The 22253-nt window shown below is 35.7% G+C and overlaps 1 protein-coding gene across 1 annotated transcript in view; it reads right to left on the reverse strand.

Moving 5' to 3' along the window:
• Positions 1-22253, reverse strand: part of LOC133192057 (uncharacterized) — a 119299-nt gene that overhangs the window by 65243 nt on the left and 31803 nt on the right. The window contains exons 2-3 of the mRNA XM_061327896.1: positions 7835-8006; positions 5752-5978 (exon numbers count right to left, since the gene is read on the reverse strand). Coding sequence (XP_061183880.1) covers positions 5752-5978; positions 7835-8006 — 399 coding nt within the window. The remainder of the gene's footprint in view (positions 1-5751; positions 5979-7834; positions 8007-22253) is intronic.

Genomic DNA, 22253 nt, shown 5'->3' on the forward strand with positions numbered 1-22253 from the left:
ATTTTCAGATTTGATGCATATTGCATGCTACTGTGAGGTTTACTTAGGTAAGTAAATTAATGAAATTTAGAGCATACGTGATATGTTTCTGCTAGGAATAAGGGAAACTGCCCAATCACGTATGCTTGTTATGACCCAACCTCCCCCCCCCCCCCCCCGACGATATCAACCTTGACTTTTGTTAAAATCTAATTAGTGTTGCAATACATTTTAATTTCTTTACCTTATTTTAATCTTTATAGAGTAATACTGGGTACCCTTGATTACTAGGCCTAGATAATTGTATCTTGTTTAACGTCCCTCTGGAGAATTTTCTCTTGTATTGAGACATTGCCATTACCGGTGAAGTTCCTGGCGCGAGGGGATGCTCCGCTTAGCGGTGCTCTTGTTAATACAAGAACCCAGAGCGCCTACCGCCATGGTCACCCTTCAAAAGAAGGAGCTGAAGACACAGACCTGAATCGGTCTGGGCACTCCCAGGCCGATGGCATTTGAAGCATAAACCACACCGTCGTCGACGCTTACGTGGCCTGGGAAAGGAACCCACATGCTTGCCTTGAGAGGTCTTTTGCTCATTACTACGTAACGACTTATCATAAGAACTTAGCTTTGACTTCGGCGAGTTCTTGCGGCTACAGGTTTCATAGGTAGTCCTATGTGGAGCTGGTTTGGGGAGACCTTGACCGCTCCGCACCTCACAACTGACTGTCTAACAAGACAGAGCGCACCCCTCTATGCTGAGGGATAAGGGTTTGGTGGCTTAGCTGATAGATCTTAACACGCCGAACAGCTTCATCTAAATTTACAGGAGGACTGTCTATCAGTCTCCAACCGGCAGTGCATCCTGACAGCCCATCGCGAACCGCAGGACTGCCTGCTCTTGGAGCACTTGTCCCGGAACTTTCGCCCCTAGAGCCTGTTGCGCTGTCTCCATGTGTCGATCACTCCACTGCTCTAAACTCTCCTCGGTCTTCTGGGTCATGGAGTTAAACTCAACATGTGAGGAAACTTGCAGTGTGCCCTTCTTAAATCGTTGTTCAATTCGGGATGCTATTTAGCTAAAAGTCATATCCTCACCACGCGAGGAGAGAAGGTGAAAATATAAGTGCAGGCCCCTCTACTGAGATGCTAAGACCTAACAGACTGTCATCATCGTTCCACCCATAATACCTAGCCAATGTCCTAAACTTAGCATAGAACAAACCCCACTCTAAGCTTCCAGTGTATTTTAGACTCTTAGCCTCTGCTGGGATATTACGCCAAAACCTTAACGATTCATTATGAGATGATCCAAAGAGTCTTCCAGGGGTTCCTAGAGAAGCATTTTCTCTACCAAATAAGACATTACTCTCCTTTGGCCTCAATTCCACAGCTGGACTCCCCAAATGACAACTGGCACAGCCTCAATTCCTGTCTGATGCCTACGATACATCTGTCCCGAGGCAGAACATGAGTGGCTCTGAGTCCCGTGGTATCCCCTACTTGTATGTGCATATGCGGCTCTGAGTCCCGTGGTATCCCCTACTTGTATGTGCATATGCCTCCTGAGACATAGAGTAATCTGACTTACACGGAAGTGGTGAACCTTCAACACCATATAAAGGCTCAGTCAAGGACACTGCCCCCTTACTGTTGTGTGACTGTGTCTTGACTTTCTTAATGCTCAAGGCATGGCTAACCCAACTCACCTGACTAACACTTTCACTGGGAGAAACTACCACTGGGTTACTGCCATACCCACTTGAAAAGGAAACCCGACACTTTTAATTCCCCTGCTCAGATTGCAATTGACCTCCTAGTGAGAAAACTACACTGCTACTGGTACATGTAACCTGAGTGTTGCTGGGTACACTTGTCTAATAAGTGGGGACACCTGACCTGGGACTACTCAAGGGGGTTATAATATTGTGCCTGCTCATTGCAGTGTTCCAGCTATCCTCCCTAAAACTAGATTCCAGGGAGTGGCAACCACCAGCTGAATCTGACATTCTCATCAGTATTTGGGTCAATTGAGCGTTTATTTGCGTTTTAACCTCTACCAACCTGGCCATGACCTCATCATTGCTTGGTACAGCCCCCAGACTCCGGCACTGTTCACCCCGGTTGTCCCCATGGTAGTGGTTGTATTTATTACAGGCCTATCACTACTCCGAAGAGTGAGGGACATATATCTACTTCCGCAACTACAGTACTGTTCTCACCCTCCCTAATGCCTGGGGTACTAAATACTGGTGGTCTAAACGGAGTCAACAACCCAAAAAGTTGGTCCAACCTGTCAGGTTGAGATCCACCACAGCCATTAACATCCTGCCCATGGGCCCCTGGCAAACCACATGGCCTAGCTACATTGCCCCTCTCCAAATCCCAGGACACCCATGCCACTCATGAGCTCGGGACTCTCCATACATCAACCAAATGACCATTGCTTTTCACTCTTAACTCCTTTTCAGCACTTAACTGACAACAAATTAAAGTTTGGGTTGACCTACTGCCCTAGTACACAAAACCATCAAAGCTCAACAGAAAAATCAATTCACATAAAGACATATTTAAAATCACGGATTTCTGACAATTTTCACTAATAATTCCTTATTTCATTCATTTAAAAATAAATTAAGAATATTGTCAATTACATGTGGCCAAACCGCACAGTGTCCCCTAGGCACCGCAGCGGTCATAAAAGACCGTCAGAAATCATACCGGCGACGCCAATGAAGTGATTTCCCAAAAGAATGAAGATTATCAAATCACTTTAAGGAAGAGATTGCAAGGCGTCATAAAATAAAATTGTTTACGGTAACCATTTCCGGAATAAGCCACGCGCATGAGCGCGATATATATCGCGGACGAAAAGGCTGCAGCACAATGTCATAGATTAAATGGGAAATTTGTCAAGAAAGGTAAATCAAAGAGCTTAAAATATTTCAACAATGTTAATACTGATTTGCGAAAAACCGGGCGCCCAGAACATTCGTATTACAAACAAGAAGAGGCAGATGATCCGCTCCAGACGATAGTAGACATAGTGCCGTCGGAGTTGTGTGTCGAAACAGAAGGCGAAATTTCGTGGAAAGACGGGCGGCGCATAATTGAAATAAAACATTTAGCAGACCAAATGTTCAGCGACAAGTGCATCCATCCCCTTCACTTGTCAATGTTGGTGAGAAGATATGTGGCCTGGGAAGTTTTTTTTATATATTCAGTGTGTCAGTTCCCAGTGCCTTTCCATCAAAAGTGACCACTGGAAAACGCAACTCATAGGGCGTTTTTGATATCAACAACAAAACCACTATAGGTAAGTTTTTATATGTATACTTTTACAGTAGTCAATTAATTAATATTATAATATGTATAAGAAGACAGCAAACCTGAAACTGGAAAATGCTATGTACAGTATTGGCGTGAACATTGGGTGAAATCGTAAATTGGCGTTTTCATCATTTTAACCGAGGATCTATATATGATCCTGTTTTAATATTTTAGGAGAGTTTATGATTTAATGCCTATATATAAAGTACACAATTGCTAGAATATAACTAATGCCACAAAAGTTTAATGCATGAAAGGATATAGGATTTCCCCCCAGAACCAAGGGGTATATATATATATATATATATATATATATATATATATATATATATATATATATATATATATATATATATACCATTTCAGAATTTTTTATTTGTACAATTTTTAATATAATTTTTTTCAAGAAATTGCGTTCAAATCTACACATATTTCATTTTTTTCCCGACTAACCGATTACACGTTTTCAAAACGATTACCATTGTTCCGACCGAGTAAACGGTTAACCGGTTACAAATTGCCATCCCTAATAAACAAACAAGCATTCTGAGAGTATTGCATTAACAATACTAGTCCCCTACCGGCAAGTGTAATCTGGTTCCCATTAAAAATTGAAAATGCCATATTCCGTCAAAAATCAATGCAAACTTGATCTATAACTCATCAAGGTAAAGTCACATACCAAAAATCAGAAAAATATCTGCAAGCATTTAGAAAAAAGTTGGGGAAAACCCTGAAAAATTGAAAAGGTCGTAATTCCGTCAAAAATCATCGAAGCGGAACAAAACTCAAACTTGATCTGTAACTCATATCAAGATACACTCACATACCAAAAATCAGCTCAATATCTGCAAGCGTTTAGAAAAAAAGTGCGGAAAATCAAGTGGGACAGACTGACAGAAAGACAGAGGGACACACGGACAGACAGACGGACGGACAGACTCAGAGGAAACCTATAGTCCCCTCCGGTTTTACCGGTAGGGGACTTGTAAATAAATATATACATGTAGGACTCCAAAGTGCGATAGAACTCCAAAGTCCGATGGTCACGCCAAAACCCGATGGTTTGACACGCCAAAGTCCGATGGTGCGGAAAAACAATTGACGTTTGTGACGTCATAGTACTACTGCGCCAAACTGCAATGCCGCGCCATGCCAAGGTCTTAAATAAGTATAAATAAATATCATTATGCGAAAACTAATCTCTCGGATAGGTGCGAAACTAACCCTAATCGCTTGAAAAGTGTGTAACAACTATAACCTAGATATCTTGGGTGGGTGCGAGACTAACCCTAATCACTCGACTAGTGTGCGAGGACAAACCCTTAATCTCTTGGGTTGGTGCGAAGCAAAGACTAACCCTAATCAGTCGAGTGGTGTGCGAGGATTAACCCTAATATCTCTTGTGGGTGCAAGAAATAAGCAAAATCAGTAAAATTGTATGCGAGGACGAATACTGAACTGATGGCTTTTGAATGCAGAACAACGGCGTCAAGGATTGACGTCGGAATATTGCGACGTCATAAACGTGATTGTTTCTTGGCACCATCGGACTTTGGCGTGTCAGACCATCGCACTTAGCGCAGCGCGTCTCATAGGAAACGAACCATCGGACTTTGGCGTGACCATCGGACTTTGGCGTCCGTACCGACATCAAACCATCGGGGTTTGGCGAGACCATCGGACTTTGGCGTCACAAACCCTAAATCTCTCGGGTTGTTGCGAAGCAAGGACTAACTCAAGTCAGTCGAGTTGTGTGCGAGGACTAACCCTAATATCTCTTGTGGGTGCAAGAAATAAGCAAAATCAGTAAAATTGTATGCGAGGACGAATACCGAACTGATGGCTTTTGAATGCAGGACAACGGCGTCAAGGATTGACGTCGGAATATTGTGACGTCATAAACCTTGATTGTTTCTTGGTACCATCGGATGACTTTGGCGTGTCAGACCATCGCACTTTAGCGCAGCGCGTCTCATATGAAAAGAGCCATCCTACTTTGGCGTGACCATCGGACTTTGGCGTCCGTACCGACATCAAACCATCGGGGTTTGGCGCAGATCATCGGGGTTTGGCGAGACCATCGGACTTTGGCGTCACCATCGGACTTTGGACTCTTACACACACACACACACACACACATATATATATATATATATAGGACAGGTCGTCCCGAAAATTTGACAATTTTTATTGTTCGTGTCGTTGGTCATTTTTAGTGCTTTATATAAATTTCCATCCTTGACCTTGTATCTAGCTACTTAGTAGATCCAACACTTAGGAAATACAGTGTTGTTGGTTTTTAGTGCTTATATATATATATATATATATATATATATATATATATATATATATATATATATATATATATATATATATATATATATATATATATCCATATTTTAATTGAAGTTCGAAAACAATTTTCTTCATCATTTTTACTTTTTCTAACCGGTGATAGAACAAATCATTAATTTTGATTATCCAAAGACCCCCTCCATGTGTCTCCCCTCCTGTCCCGAACATAACAAGTTTTGTCCCGTCTGTTCTAGTAAGGACTTGTGGTGAGTAGTAAGATTCTTTTTCATCAGGCACCCCTGACCAGCTGAGGACCTTTCCTGATTTCCCACAGAAGAAGATTATTCGACCAGATAGGCGATGTTGACTACCTGTCCAAAAAAAAAAAATCTTTAGAGTGTCCCAGAGCGCATGCAAAAGCAGGTTGTTGATTGGTTTATTTATTCAAGAAGGAGAGATGAGAAAGTATGATCTATCTTTTCCTAGTTGAATACATCCTGATATTATAAATGAGGAAACTATTTAGTTATCGCAGAACCGCTGAAAATATAGAAAATTGACATCGATACCATGATAAAAAAACTTCTTGAAACATTAAAAAAATGTAAATATTTCAGGAATATTTGAAGAGCATATGCTGAAAGTCCCTCGAAAAAATCTGAGTAAAAGTTGATTTCTGTATGCTGCTTTTGTGGATTTTTTATTGCCCAACTTATACGCATACTTGTTTCTGGAACCAATGTGTTATGCTTATTATTATCAGAAAACCTCAGCCCTAAGTGAAGATATATTAATATAGAAAGCACAAAGAAATTCACTTTTACAAGGATACCCACTTCCGTCTCAACCCGGGGTTGAATTCTCGACCTACGGAATCTGTCTCCTAGCAGTACAATAATAGCGCGCTAGACCGCTCGGCCATCTAGGCGTCATAAAACTTGCTTTCGATGCCGATGGAATTCTCGCGGCGCTGTCCTACACTACGCGGTCATTGAGAATAGAAGTGTTTTTGTTCGTTTGTTGTTTAACGTCCCTCTCGAGAATTTTTCACTCGTATGGAGACGCCACCACTTGCCGGTGGAGAGCTGCAAATTTTGTCCTAAATTCGGCACTTACGGCCATTAAGCAGTGAGGGATCTTTTTCGTTCCAGCACCTACTGCGACACGGGACCTCGGTTTATACGGTCTCATCCGAAGGACCGGCCTCCACGTCCCACAGTGGGATTCGAACCCGCGACGTAAGGATCAACTCCTTACTCCGCGACTCTAGAGCAGACGCTCTAAACACTGCGCCACGCGGGCGACGAGAATGGAAGTGAGATACAGTTATTTGAACATTAGTTTTATTAGAGGATCGTTACCGATACACATTGTAATGAATTGATTTTATTTGTAAAGCACATTTTACGACAACTCTTAAAATAACATAACTTCCCTAAGTGAAGATTGATTGATTGTATGTTGTTTACGTCCCATTTGAGAAAATTTCACTCATATAGAGACGTCTCCTAAGTGGAAAAAATATTAACGTAGAAAGCACAAAGAAATTCAGTTTTTCAAGGATACCCACTTCCGCTCCAACCCGGGGATATATATATATATATATATATATATATATATATATATATATATATATATATATATATATATATATAATGCAGAATTTTGCATAACTAAGCAATGGAATAGAGTACCAAAAGGGGAAGATGTGAGCAATTTGGGGAACATCTGATTTCTGATCAGTTTTTTTTTTCTTTTTCTCTCTCTCTTTTTTTTTTTTTTTTTTTTTTTTTTTTTTACATGTATCTATCTAGAAAATATATCAATACATCTGCTGAAGTCTGCTAAACTTTAAAGTTTAGAAATGAAGGAAGAAAATTGATATATATTTTTAATGTATAAACTTAAGCTAGTTTAGTTGGTAAAAAAATAAATTATTAATGATTTATACTTTCGCGTAAAATGTAGTCCTCATTATGAAAACAGGGAGACAGCAATGGCTTAGCTACCAATGAAACGGAGCTGTATGATGTGTAAGAAAAAGATAAAATGAAGTCTTTAATAAATGTCAGTTGAAATTTCAAGTTTGTAAATGTGCTAATAAATACCAGTTTGAATTTCAAGTTCTTGTTCAAAAGTAAGGCTGTTTTTTTTGGGGCACATAATGAATTATGTTGATCAACATATACATCTATATGACTTTTATTTTCTCTATCAAAAGACATACCTGGTTTACTTAGAGGATCACCGCCGTGAATTGCCAGTATGTCTACTACAGAATCCCCGTTTAAATCGTCAATAATGTGAGCAGTATACAGATTCATGATTCGGTTTCTCACGTTTTCATTCTCAAACTTCCATAGTAAATCTCCAGTTCGTCCATTCACCGCAACAAAAACCTGTATGTAGTCAAATATATAATACCCGAGTATCAAACAAGAGATAATATAGTTAAGCAGTTGATGAAACTTATCTCTGAAAAAAGAAAATATACTCTTTGAAATGTTTCATGTATAAACAAACAGGGTCTATAAAGGAAGTAAGTATCATTGAGTTTTCCTTCACCACAATAGGGGCCAGTGGCGTATATTCCATATAGGCAAAAAGGTTGTAGCCTGTAAATCCTTTTTTTTAAAATATAAAAACATTTTTTAAAGGGGAAAAAAGATTTTCAAATTTTGTCCACCCAATTCCAAAAAAGTATTCTTAGCAACCTGCATTTTATACAGTTGCTTATCCGAATTCGGATACTGTTAAGTCATTTATAGTGACATTGAAATATTATTATAAAGCAATATCAGACTATTTAAAAAAAAATCAACAGCAGCGAAGTCCTTAGCTGGACAACGGACTATGAATTGTAATTCTATCACACAAATATAAACTGTATTACACGCACAAGCCGAAGTATACATTCTATCATATTTGTGTATATAGCCTAAAAAGAATCTTTTCCATGATTTACTAAGCACTGTAAAAGGGTTCAGCTATGCGGGGTTAAAATTTATGGCTACTTAAGATTAATAGCATAGTAAAGAAAAATAAATTTATTTTTTAAATAACTGGTCAAATGATAATTATAGATGTCTTCAAGTGTGCAGAAAAAAAATCAAAATTGCTATTAACTGTTTGTTCTTGTGGTACTAAGACAAGAAAAATCATAACATAGCAAATTCACTTTATTTTGTATCATATAAGATTGTGTAATTCTCGGGAGAGCCCCCCTCAACACACCTGGGTGGGGGGATATTCAGTTCTAAAAGCCTCATGCGAAGTCTTCTACTTCACATTAGCCAAAGAAACGATTATAGGCCACTGGGGACGTAGAATATTTCTACACTTTAACCAGACCTCGGATATACACATAATTTCAGACTACTGATACCCCCCCCCCCCAAAAAAAAAACTTCCTGGATAGTTTGTTCCATGTACCTCGCATTGATGAACTAAAACGGCAAGAAAGAACATCTTCGGAAGTAGCTAATTTATTTCTGCTGATGATTGGAGAAAATAAATATACATTTCATCTATTATTTCTTCAGCCATTGATGGCATTCGATTCCCCTATGATTCGTTATTTTTCTGTCATATATTTGTTTTCTATATTCTACATAATATATATATTTAGATCAACAAACATCAAAGTTGGGTTATACCGGATGAAAATGAAATGTTTGTCCCAAATCCACTGCGCTGTTTTAAGTGCCAGCGATTTGGGCATGGAAATAATTGTAAAGGCTCTGATGCTTGTTTCAGGTGTGGTGAAGAGGAACATGACGGAAACAGTTGTAATAGGGGAACCCAAAATGTAAAAACTGCAAAGGAAACCATATGGCGTCTTCTAAACAGTGTCCAATTTGGAAAAAAGAAATACAACTAGATGCGATCTCGTTGCGAGCAACGAGTGGGTCTTCCGTCCGATTTTTGATAAGATGTGATACGAATTTGAATGAGATTTCCGTTTATAAATATATAAATAGTCAAAACGTACAATGTTAAACAAAATTTTGATCATTAAAGAGTTATAAATAAAAAGGTTTTTGGACCCTCTTATGGCACCTAAAACGTAATATTTGATGAAAATCTTAAAATATATATAGTAGCAGATCGTGAAGATGAACATTACTGTTAAAGAGTTACAGATGAAAGACTTTTGGCCCCTCTGAGCCCCTCAATTGAGGGGTCAGCCTCTTTCTCTTGATATCACATGAAAGGCCTTGTAGTTCTGAAGACTTTTTGTTCAACAACTATTCAGAAGTTACGTTTCGTTTTTGAGATATGTAGACTTGAAATATTTAGGGTCCGACCCTTTAAGTCCTGATAGGGGCTGTTTAGGAAAAATTAGAAGGATGCACATTGCTGAGAACATCATTCTTAACATCATTTGTTCTATATTGCTTTTCAAGACGTTTCCACTTTTCGAGATATAAGGCATAAAAAAATTACCATTCTGGCCCCTTATGGCTACTAATTACGTAATATTTGAAGAAAACTTTAAGATACGTAGTTGCTGTGTGTGTAGATGAATATTTTTGCTTCAATAATTTATATCAAAATATTTAACGTTAAAAAGTTATAGATGAAAGACTTTTGGCCCCATTGAGCCCCTAATTTGAGGGGTCAGCCCCTTTCTCTTGATATCACATGAAAGGTCTTGTAATTCTGAAGACTTTTGATTCAACAACTATTCAAAAGTTTCGTTTCGTTTTTGAGATATGTAGACTTGAAATATTTAGGGGCCGTCCCTTTAAGTCCTTATAGAGGCTGTTTAGGAAAATAAAAAGGAAATACATTGTTGAGAACATCATTCTAAACAACTTTTTTTTCAATATTGCATTTCAAAATGTTTCCACTTTTCGAGATATAAAGCATCAGAGATTAAGCATTCTGGTCCCTTATGGCTCATTATTACGTAATATTTGATAAAAAATTTAAAATATATGGTTGCAGATTGTGAAGATGAACATTTTTGCTTCAACAATTAATATCAAAATATTTCACGTTAAAGAGTTATAGGTAAAAGACTTATGGCCCTTCTGAGCCCTTAATTTGAGGGGTCAGCCCCTTTTTCTTGATATCACATGAAAGGTCTTGTAATTCTGAAGACGTTTTGTTCTACAACTATTCAGAAGTTCAAAGAAGGTCACGGGGCACTGAGCAGAGTGGACGTGTTTTCACTGCTCTCAGTCATTTTTGACCATTTGCATTATTTGCAATCTGTGTATCCAAAATTTAATCGAATTATTGAAAGAAGGGGATTCGGTGTGATCTGGATGCATTTTTGTGTGTTTTTTTGTGGTGTTTTTTGGATTTATGGATTAAATTGAATAATTTAAATCTGCGCTGAACAGTGAGTACGTACTCAGTCCTACTCATTCATCGGCTATTGTGAATATCTTTTGTGTATATAGATTCTTACCTGTGAATACGTTCAACTTTGAACAGATTTGTTTGTTTTCATTTTTATTACAAAATGGCACAAATGCTAAAACCCGTTTACTTAAAAGAGAGTGATCTACCCAAAGAAGATAACGAGCGGGTAACCAATTTTGACCTGGATGCCGTCAGCCACAGCGTATGTGCAGACGCGATAAAATGCATTCAGCTTGACAGAAATTTGTGGAGAATACATTTTAATGACAAGCAAAACAGGGATTCTGTTTTACTTGATGGCTTTGAATTCAAAAACCTTCACATTGAGGTGTATGACACAAACCCATACTCCGCTGGTCTTGAAAACCCCAGTGATGAGGCCCTAAAAGCTACCATTTGCGGTGTTCCATTGTCAGTAGACGACAGTGCAATACTAGAAATGTTGACAAAATTAGGTGCACGCCCAAAAAGTGCATTGAAGTACGAGAAAATCAGAAACCCCTCCAATAATAAAATGACAAATGTTTTAAATGGCAATCGCTTCATCTATGTCGAGCCACTTATGTGCAAACCACTCCCACGATTTAGCTACTGTGCTGGGCTAAAATGTAAAATTCTACATCGTGGGCAAGAATCTGAGAAACCCCCACTAGCCTGTACAAAGTGCTGGGAGAGCGACCATCATGCCCGAAACTGCTCGAACGAAAAAAAATGTACTGCTTGTAAAACGCCAGGACATGAACCGGGCTCAGAAATTTGTCCTAAATTTGTTCAAAATCAAAAGAATGTTGTGAATATACAAGGAGAAAAAAATGATCTATCAAATTTCTATCCCTGTGATCTAAAAGTGTTTGGGGAAAATTTCAATTCCGCAGAGCAGGCATATCAACTCACCAAAGCCGTCCGCACCGGAAACCTTGTTGCTGCTGAAAGGATTCGTGAAGCCAAGTCAGCTCTACAATGCAAATTAATCGACAATACCCTTACCAGTACTCCGCAATGGAAAAATGATGCTGACGAGGTCATGGAGCAAATCTTGTGCGCAAAGATCGACCAACTCAAAGATATGAAAGATCTGCTTACATCTTTCAGACCGGACACAGTGTTTTCCCATTCTGTTTACGATCTATACTGGGGTACCGGTTTGGATTCCTTGAAAACAGCTCACACTGATCCAGATGCTTGGCCCGGGCAGAATAAGTTCGGTAAGATAATTCAGCGCCTTGCGGACAAGGTACGAAAAACGAAACCACGCTCTGTTTCCCTCCCAAGATCCAGAAAAACCAGACAACAAGGTATTGAAAACTTTATGAGTTAAGATAATAACCCTATCAGTCAGACTTATAACTATTCATGTCTTCTGTTAAATTTGTTTCTTTGAACTGCCGAGGTTTGAATGATTATAAAAAAAGAGTAATTTTATGATTGGTTAAATAATAATAATTGTGACATCGCATTTTTGCAAGAAACTCATTTTGTAGTAGAAAGAGAGTATATATACAACTCAAGGTGGAATGGTACATCTTTTCACTGTTTTTCCACATCGTCACACAGTAAAGGTGTTTCAATTTTGATAAATGATAAATTTCACTTTAAGCTCCTAAATCAGCACAAATCAGCAGACAGTAGAATGATATTGTTAAACATCGAACATGATAGTAGAATCATTACAGTGGTAAATATCTATGCACCGAATACTGAAAATTGTAGGGTTGATTTTTTCAGAAAAATATATAAGTGGATTTCTAAATATTCTATGAATGACGAAAACATAATTCTAGTGGGCGATTTTAATTGCTCTATTATTAAAGATAACGACAAAAGTTCAAGCGTTTTGAAAAATTTAGACTTTCATTTTGATCTTGTTGATTTGTGGAAAACTCTAAAAGCAGAAAAAAATGGTTTCACTTGGTGTGATGGAAGTAACACTCCGAAAAGCAGAATAGACTATGTATTTTTAATACAAAATTTTTGTTATAAACCTGAAAATCTTTATTTACGTAGGCCACCATCCGTCTCAAATACAAGGATGAGTGATCATATTGCAATTATATTTAAATGTGAAATCTCATCGAACAGTAAGGGAAAGGGATATCTGAAACTAAATACATCTGTACTTCTTGAACCAAATTATTGTGAAATGATAAACTCTTTTTTCACGAACTTACCTAATGATATTAAAATAGAAGAAAATTCGAGAACTAAGTGGGATTTAATTAAATTAAAAATAAAAAAAACCTTAGCATTAGCTATTGCAAGGAAAAAAGTAGAAACATAAAACAAAAAATAGAAAGTGAACTTGAACAAATAGAAAATCAACATTATTTAAATACCAATATGTTACATAAAAAGGAATTAGAAAATGAACTCAATAAACTATATGAAAACAAAGCAAAAGGATCGCAAATAAGATCAAGAGCTAAATGGATAGACGAAGGAGAGAAAAATTCATCTTACTTTTTAAGACTTGAAAATAAACATCAGTCCAAAAACGTCATTAATAAAATTAAGAATGCGGGGACTACTTTTGTAAAACCTAATGATATTTCAAACCAGTTATGCATTTTTTATGAAAACTTATACTCCTCTAACGATGTACCAATTGCTAATATCCAAACATATCTAAATCAAACAAATATATTATCCGTGTTATCGGAGGAAGATAAAAAAGATTGTGAGAATTTCCCCACAATGCAAGAATTTTCAGAGGCAGTACTTGGAATGAAAAATAACAAATCACCAGGTCTCGATGGGTTGCCTGTCGAGTTTTATAAAATATTCTGGAAAAACATTCGTTATTTCCTACTTGAAGCTATATCTGATATATATATAGACGAAGAGCTGACTTCAACACAGAAATGTTCAGTTCTCTCTCTTATACATAAAAAAGGTGAACTAGATAAGTTAGAAAATTACCAACCAATAAGTCTCACTAATTGTGATTACAAAATAATTGCATTTGTATTTGCAAAAAGACTACAAAAAGTGATTGATAGATTAATAAGTAGAAATCAATCAGGTTATATAAAAGGACGGTACATAGGTAACAATGCTAGACTTATTCTTGATATATTTGAATACTGTGAAAACACAAATACGGATGGAATTCTTTTATTTGCTGATTTTCAAAAAGCGTTTGACTCAATCCAGTGGAATTCTTTATTCAAAACATTGGAAAAATTCAACTTTGGAGAAAATTTTATCAAATGGATAAAAATTTTATATACAAATCCGCGATTCTCTATAAAATATAATGGCTGGATTTCGAGAAAATGCAAAGAGGAATACGACAAGGATGTCCTGTTTCAGCTCTATTATTTTTATTTGCAATGGAAGTTTTAAATGAAAACATAAATAGTTCAATGCTAGTTAGAGGTTTTAAGCATGAAAAGATGGAAAACGAAATAAAATGCATACAACATGCAGATGATAGTACTTTTCCCTTAAAAGATAAAAACTCTTTGAAAAATGCCATTAAAATTATAGAGAAATTTGGAAATATATCAGGAACAAAACTTAATTTATCAAAAACGGAATGTATATTACTAGGAGAGCTAAAGAACATGTTTAAAGATTGATTGATTGTATATTGTTTTACGTCCCATTCGAGAATTTTTCACTCATATAGAGACGTCACCATATACCGGTGAAGGGCTTCAAATTTTGACCTTTACTCGGCACTCAGGGCCATTGAGCAGTGAGGGATCTTTATCGTGCCAACGCCTGCCGTGACACGGGGCCTCGGTTTTTAAGGTCTCATCCGAAGGACCCGCAACTTTCACTTCAAAGTGCCGAGCGCATGGCGAAGGAACAGTTGCTACCTATTTTTTATCGACTTAGGTCTGTCGCGGCCGAGATTCGAACTCACGACCTCCCGATCACGGAGCGAGCGCTCTACCAACTGAGCTACCGTGAACGGTGCACATGTTTAAAGATAAAGCATTTATAGGAAATGTTAAGATAAATCTAAATTCTGTAAAATGTCTTTGAATTCATATTGGGCACAACAAAACAGAGTGCAATGAAAGAAATTGGCCATGTAAACTGAAAGAGTTTGAAAAAATCTTAGACTCTTGGAGAAATAGAAAATTGACGATTTTCGGAAAATGTCAGATAATCAACTCCCTTATTGTTTCTAAACTTTTGTATGTGGCAACTATACTTGAAAATCCAGATCAAGATATTACAAAGAAGGTAAATAAAATCATTTTCTCGTTTCTTTGGGGGGAAAAAAAGAAAGAATTAAACGTAAAACGCTTATCAGAAAAGTATCAGAAGGGAGAATAGGAAAAGCTTTAAAAGCATCATGGGTTGCAAAACTTGTTGAGGAAAATAAGGATTCAAATCAATTATTAAGTGCTTGTTTAGGAAGATGTAATTTAGATATCCCATATTTGTTGAAGACAAATATCACTAGAATACAAGATCTCAATATCAAATATCTCCCACAATTTTATAAAGAAGTTATATGTGCATTTAATGAATGTAAACAAAATAATCAAGACAAATTCCAGTTACAGAATATATGGTTTAACAAAAACATAACGTACAAAGGAAAATCACTTTTCCTTCCAAACTGGATCAAAAGTGGTTATGAATATGTGAATGATCTTTTTAATGAACACGGATTTAAAACAATAAATGAAATCAAAGAAAATTTAATATGTTCACAAAACTACCTTTGTGAGTACGTGATTGTAAAACGTGCTCTTAAGAAACATATTCCAAAAATAAACCTACAGAATAAAGCCAAAGCTAGTAATTCACAGCTCTGCTTCAACTTTCACGGATATTTTGAATAAATTGAGGGTAAAAAATCTAAGTTCTTCTACAATATCTTGTTACCCAAAACATAAAAAAAAACCTTTAATGGAAAGATTTTGGTCTGAGCTATTCTGTATTGACGACTCCCACTTATGGGAAAATATCTACCAGGAAAAAGTGAAAGAAATATTTGATAAGAATGTGTCCGAGTTAACTTTAAATTGATGCATAACTTACTTACTTGTAACAAGTATGTAAGTAAATGGAAAAAAGACTTAGATAAAAACTGTTCGATTTGTAATGCAGAAGAAGACATAAAGCACCTTATTTTTGATTGCCGTGTAGTACAACCTATTTGAAGTAAAATATCATTGTTTCTAAATATAGATGTGTCATGGAAAGTTATTGTCATTGGTTTTCCAGCATATTGTAACAAAAGTACCTTTATTTTAACAATATATTGTCTTTCATTGCCTACAAAATTTATAAATATAAAATGAAATGCAGACTTTTAAATGAGAGTGTTACTAATGAGAGTTTAATGTGTTTCTTAAAAAATGCACTTACTCAGTTTTATTTCATAACAAAATTAGCAAAAAGTATTGCATGCGATTTCAAAATCATCAAAGAGTTGTCTGAAAAATTGTGATATTTTTTATTTATCCAAAGGTGGCCTGGCCTTTGGAGTATACAATCGTAGGGGGGGGGGGATTGTGGACTCTATGCGTTGCGGCTTGGTGCCCCCTACGATTATCTCTTGTGAAATTGCTATAGTTTTTTCTTTTCTTATATATAACGCTAAATATCTATGAATATTCTTTTTAAAACAATGTGCTATTATCTATACATGTAGTTGTGTATTTTTCCTATCGTTTTATCTTATTGAAGTGCACTTTAATACATATTTATTAATTTTGATATGATGTAAAAATCTCAAAATATATGTACACCTAGATATATCATATATCAAATTTTTCTATCTGATCTAGGGAGCTCCTGGCACCCCAGGTGATGATATATTTGTGAGGGCCTCTGAGGAGGCATTACCTCTACCTTTTTGTTAAAGGGTTATTGTAATAATATATATATATATATATATATATATATATAAAACTTTCAAAAAAAAAAAAAAAAAAAAAAAAAAAAACTATTCAGAAGTTTCGTTTTGTTTTCGAGATATGTAGACTTGAAATTTTTAGGGGCCGTCCCTTCAAGTCCTTATAGGGGCTGTTTAGGAAAAATTAAAAGGATGCACATTGTTGAGAACATCATTCTAAACAATTTTCAATATTGCTTTTCAAAATGTTTCCCTATTTCGAGATATAAAGCGTCAAAGATTAAGCATTCTGGCCCTTTGTGGCCCCTATTTATGTGACCTATGACGTAAAAATCATAATATATAGTTGTAGTTTATTAAAATAAATATTTTTCCTTCAGTAATGTATACAAGAATATTGCTTGTTTAAGAGTTATCGATTAAAGACTTTTGGCCCATAACGGCCCCTAATGTGATGAGTCAGTGCTTTTTTCTTGATATCATGTTAAAGGTCTTGTCATTGTGCACAAATATTGTTCAATATGTTTGAACAAAAATAATTATACTTTAAAATATATGAGACAAAATGTCTCAAAAGTTCATTCATGATTGGTGTCCTAAATTTTTACCCCTATCGAGCTTCCATACTAGGCACTTCCGGAAAATATCTAAACCCAGGTGCATAATGGCAACATGTCCTCTATCATCGCTGAAAATTTCAGTGCTCTAGCTTAAGCCGTTTTTGAGTTCCATCGCAGACAAGGAGGTCCTCTGAATTTTGATAAAAGGGAGATAACTTCCGACCGAAAGTGATTTTCAAAAAATTGAGAAAAAAATATACGGTTTAGATAAAGATACATCTTCCCTGAAAATTTCAAGTAAATCGGTCGAGCCATCTCCGAAAAATTTTCTGCACAAAAAATTGTAAAGAAAAAAAAAGAATAATAACTAGATGGTTCTCGTTGCGATCAACGAGTGGGTCTTTCGTCTGATTTTGGATAAGATTAAGATCTTGACTGAGATATTCGTCTATAAAAATTGAAAGGGTGCATATTGATTAAAACATTATTCTGAGCATGTTTTGTTCAATATATCAAAATATTTCCCCTTGTTCAAGGTGTCAAAGATTTTGCATTCTGGCCCCTTATAACGCAACATTTCATCAAAATTTTATAATATATAGTTGCAGAATGTTAAGATGAACATTTTTGCTTCAGTAATTTATAACAAAATATTGATAATTAAAGAGTTACAGATGAAAGACTTTTCCCCTTCTGAGCCCCTAATTTGAGGGGTCAGCCCCTTTTTCTTGATATCAAATGAAAGGTCTTCTTATTTTGAAGACTTTTTGTTCAACATGTTTTAACAAAATACTTCTATTTAAAATGCTATTATAAATTCACTCATAAATTACGTCCTAAATTTCGACCCCTACTGAGCTTCCATACTTCGCACTTCCGGAAAATTTGAAAACCAAGGTGCACATTTAGAACATGTCTTCTATCACCACTGAAAGTTTCAACACTCTAGCATTTGTCGTTCTTGAGTTTTTGTGCAGACACAAAGTCTATCTAAAAATCGATCAAAGGGCGATAACTTCCGACCGGAAGTGATTTTTCAAAAACTGAAATACCATTATAAACTTCAGATAGCAACGCATTAACCATGAAAATTTGAAGCAAATCGATCGAGCAATCTTCGAGAAATCTTCTGCACAAAATCGGAAGAAAAAAAAAGAATAATAACTAGATGCGATCTCGTTGCGAGCAACGAGTGGGTCTTCCGTCTGACTTTTGATAAGATGAGATAAGAATTTGATTGAGATTTTCGTTCAAATATAATGATATAAATAAATTGTTAGGACAAACAATTTCGCCTCAGTGACGTGTAACAATATATTGATCATTACAGAGTTATAGATTAAAGACTTTCAGCCCCTCTAGGTCCGTATTTTGAGGGGCCAGCACCTTTTTCTTGATATCACCTTAAAGCTCTCATAATTTGGAACAATTTTTGTTCAACAACTGTTCAGAAATTCTCTTTTGTTTCCGAGATATTTGCAAAAAGGAATATTTAGGGGTCGGCCCTCCAACTCCTTAATGGGGATATTTAGCAAAAATTAAAAGATAGCATATTGTTCAGAACATTATTTTGAACATCTTTTGTTCAGTATTGCTTATCAAAATATTTCCCGCTTTCGAGATATAAAACATCAAAGATTTAGCATTCTGGCCCCTTATGGCCCCTAATTCCGAAACATATGATGTAAATATCATAATATATTATAGTTGTGGATTGTTAAGATAAACATATTTTCTTCAGCAATGTATTACACAATATTGATCTTTAAAGAGTTATAGATTAAAGGCTATTGGCCCCTTTCGGTCCATAGTTTGAGGAGCCAGCCCCTTTTTATTGATATCACCTTAAAGCTCTCATGATTTTAAACATTTTTTGTTCAAAAAATATTCAGAAATTCTTTTCTGTTTCCGAGATATTTGCGAAAGAAATATTTAGAGGCCGGCCCTTCAACTCCTTTAGAGGGACGTTTAGCAAAAATTGAAAGGTTGCGTAGTGTTAAGAACATTATTTTAAACATCTTTTATTCAATATTGCTTATCAAAATATTTCCCGCTTTCGAGATATAAAGCGTCAGAGATTTAGCATTCTGGCCCCTTATGGCCCCTAATTACTAAACATATGATGTAAATATCATAATATGTAGTTGTGGACTGTTAAGATAAACGATTTTGCTTCTGTAATGTATTACACAATATTGATCGTAACGAGTCATAGATTAAAGACTTCTGGCCCCTTTCGGTCCATAGTTTGAGGGGCCAGCCCTTTTTCCTTGATATCACCTTAAAGCTCTCATGATTTTAAACACTTTTTGTTCAACAACTTTTCAGAAATTCTCTTTCATTTCTGAGATATTTGCAAAAGAAATAATTAGGGGCCGGCCCTTCAACTCCTAATGGGGGCGTTTAGCAAAAATTGAAAGGTTGCGTAGTGTTAAGAACATTATTTTAAACATCTTTTATTCAATATTGCTTATCAAAATATTTCCCGCTTTCGAGATATAAAGCGTCAGAGATTTAGCATTCTGGCCCCTTATGGCCCCTAATTACTAAACATAAGATGTAAATATCATAATATGTAGTTGTGGACTGTTAAGATAAACAATTTTGCTTCTGTAATGTATTACACAATATTGATCGTAACGAGTCATAGATTAAAGACTTCTGGCCCCTTTCGGTCCATAGTTTTAGGGGCCAGCCCTTTTTCCTTGATATCACCTTAAAGCTCTCATGATTTTAAACACTTTTTGTTCAACAACTTTTCAGAAATTCTCTTTCATTTCTGAGATATTTGCAAAAGAAATAATTAGGGGCCGGCCCTTCAACTCCTAATGGGGGCGTTTAGCAAAAATTGAAAGGTTGCATATTGTTAAGAACATTACTTTAAACATCTTTTATTCAATATTGCTTATCAAAATATTTCCCGCTTTCGCGATATAAAGCGTCAGAGATTTAGCATTCTGGCCCCTTATGGCCCCTAATTACAAAACATATGACGTAATTATCATAATATATTGTTGTGGATTGTTAAGATAAACATTTTTTGCTTCAGTAACGTATAACAAAATATTGATTGTTAAAGAGTTAAGGATTTAAGACTTTTGGCCCCTTTTGACCCTTAATTTGATAAGACAGTCCTTTTTTTCTTGATATCATATAAAAGATATTGTAATTCTAAACAATTTTTGTTCTATGTGTTTTTAGAAAATATTCATAGTTTTAAAAATACGATAAAAAATGTCTTGAAAATTCCCTCTTGATTCATGTCCTAAATTTTGACCCCTACCGAGTTTCCATACTAGGCACTTCCGGAAGATTTGAAAGTATAGGTGCACAACTACACATGTCGTCTATTATTGCTGAAAATTACAGCATTCTAGCTTTTGTCGTTTTTGAGTTTTTGTGTAGACAAAATGGGAACTAAAAATTCGATAATAGGGCGATAACTTCTGACCGGAAGTGAATTTTCAAAAATTAAAAAAAAACGGATAAGGTTTAGATCATGATACATTATCCCTGAAAATTTCAAGTGAATCCATCAAAGCATCTCTGAGAAATCGTCTGCCCAAAATATGTAAAGAAAAAAATAATAAAAGTTAAAAAGAAACAATAGAATAATAGAAGGGTCTTCCGTTGAAGACGAAAGACCCTAAAATAATAATAACTAATGAGATCTCGTTGCGAGATTTTCGATAAGATGAGATAAGAATTTGACTGAGATTTTCGTTAAAAAATTAGTTATATAAATAAATTGTTGCGACAAACAGTTTTCCTTCAGTAATGTCAAACAAAATGTTGATCATTAAAAAGTTACAGATTAAAAAATTTCGGCCCGTCTTGGCCCCTTATATGAGTGATCAGCCCATTTTTCTTGATATCATCTTAAAGCACTCATAATTTTGAACACTTTTTGTTGAACAACTATTCAGAAATTTTTTTTCGTTCCCGAGATATATGCAAAAGAAATATTAAGGGCTGGCCCTTTAAGTCCTAAATGGGGACGTCTATCAAAAATTGAAAGATTGCATATTATTAAGAATATTATTTTGAACGTGTTTTGTTAAATATTGGTTATCAAACTATTCTTCCTTTTCAAGATTTATTGCGCCAAAGATTATTCAATCTGACCCCTAATGACCCCTTATTGCATTAGATATGATGTAAGTACAATGTCATATAGTTAAAGAGTGTGAAGATGAACTATTTCGCTTCAGTAATTTATTACAAAATATTGATCATTAAAAAGTTATTGATTAAAGGCTTTCGGCTCCTCTAAGACCCTATTTTGAGGGGCCAGTCCCTTTTTCTTCATATAACTTTAAAGCTCTTATGATTTTGAACACTTTTTGTGCAACAACTATTCAGAAATTCTTTTTCGTTTCCGAGATATATGCAAAAGATATATTTAGGTCATTTTTTTGAACATCTTTTATTCAGTATTTCTTATCAAAATATTTCCCACTTTCGAGATATGGAGTGCCAAAGATTTGGCCTTTTGGCCACTAATTATGTAACATGTGATGTGAATATCATAACATATAGTTGAAAATAGATGAGATAAACATTTTTGCTTCAGTAATGAATTAAAAAATATTGATCGTTAAAGTGTTATTGATTAAAGACTTTTGGCCCTTCTCAGCCCCTCTTTTGAGGGGCCAGCCCCTTTTTCTTCATAACACATTAAAGCTCTTATGATTTTGAACACTTTTTGTTCAACAACTATTCAGAAATTCTTTTTTGTTTCCGAGATATTTCCAAAAGATATATTTAGGCGCCAGCCCTTCAACTCCCTAATGGGGACGTTTAGGAAAAATCGAAAGGTTACATATTGTTTAGAACATTATTCTGAACATATTTTATTCAGTATTGCTTTTCAAAATATTTCCCACTTCTGA

The sequence above is a fragment of the Saccostrea echinata genome, unplaced genomic scaffold (genome assembly GCF_033153115.1).
Source record: "Saccostrea echinata isolate AGI-Se365-2 ecotype Australia unplaced genomic scaffold, CSIRO_AGI_Sech_v1 ptg000025l, whole genome shotgun sequence".
Lineage (NCBI taxonomy): Eukaryota > Metazoa > Mollusca > Bivalvia > Ostreida > Ostreidae > Saccostrea > Saccostrea echinata.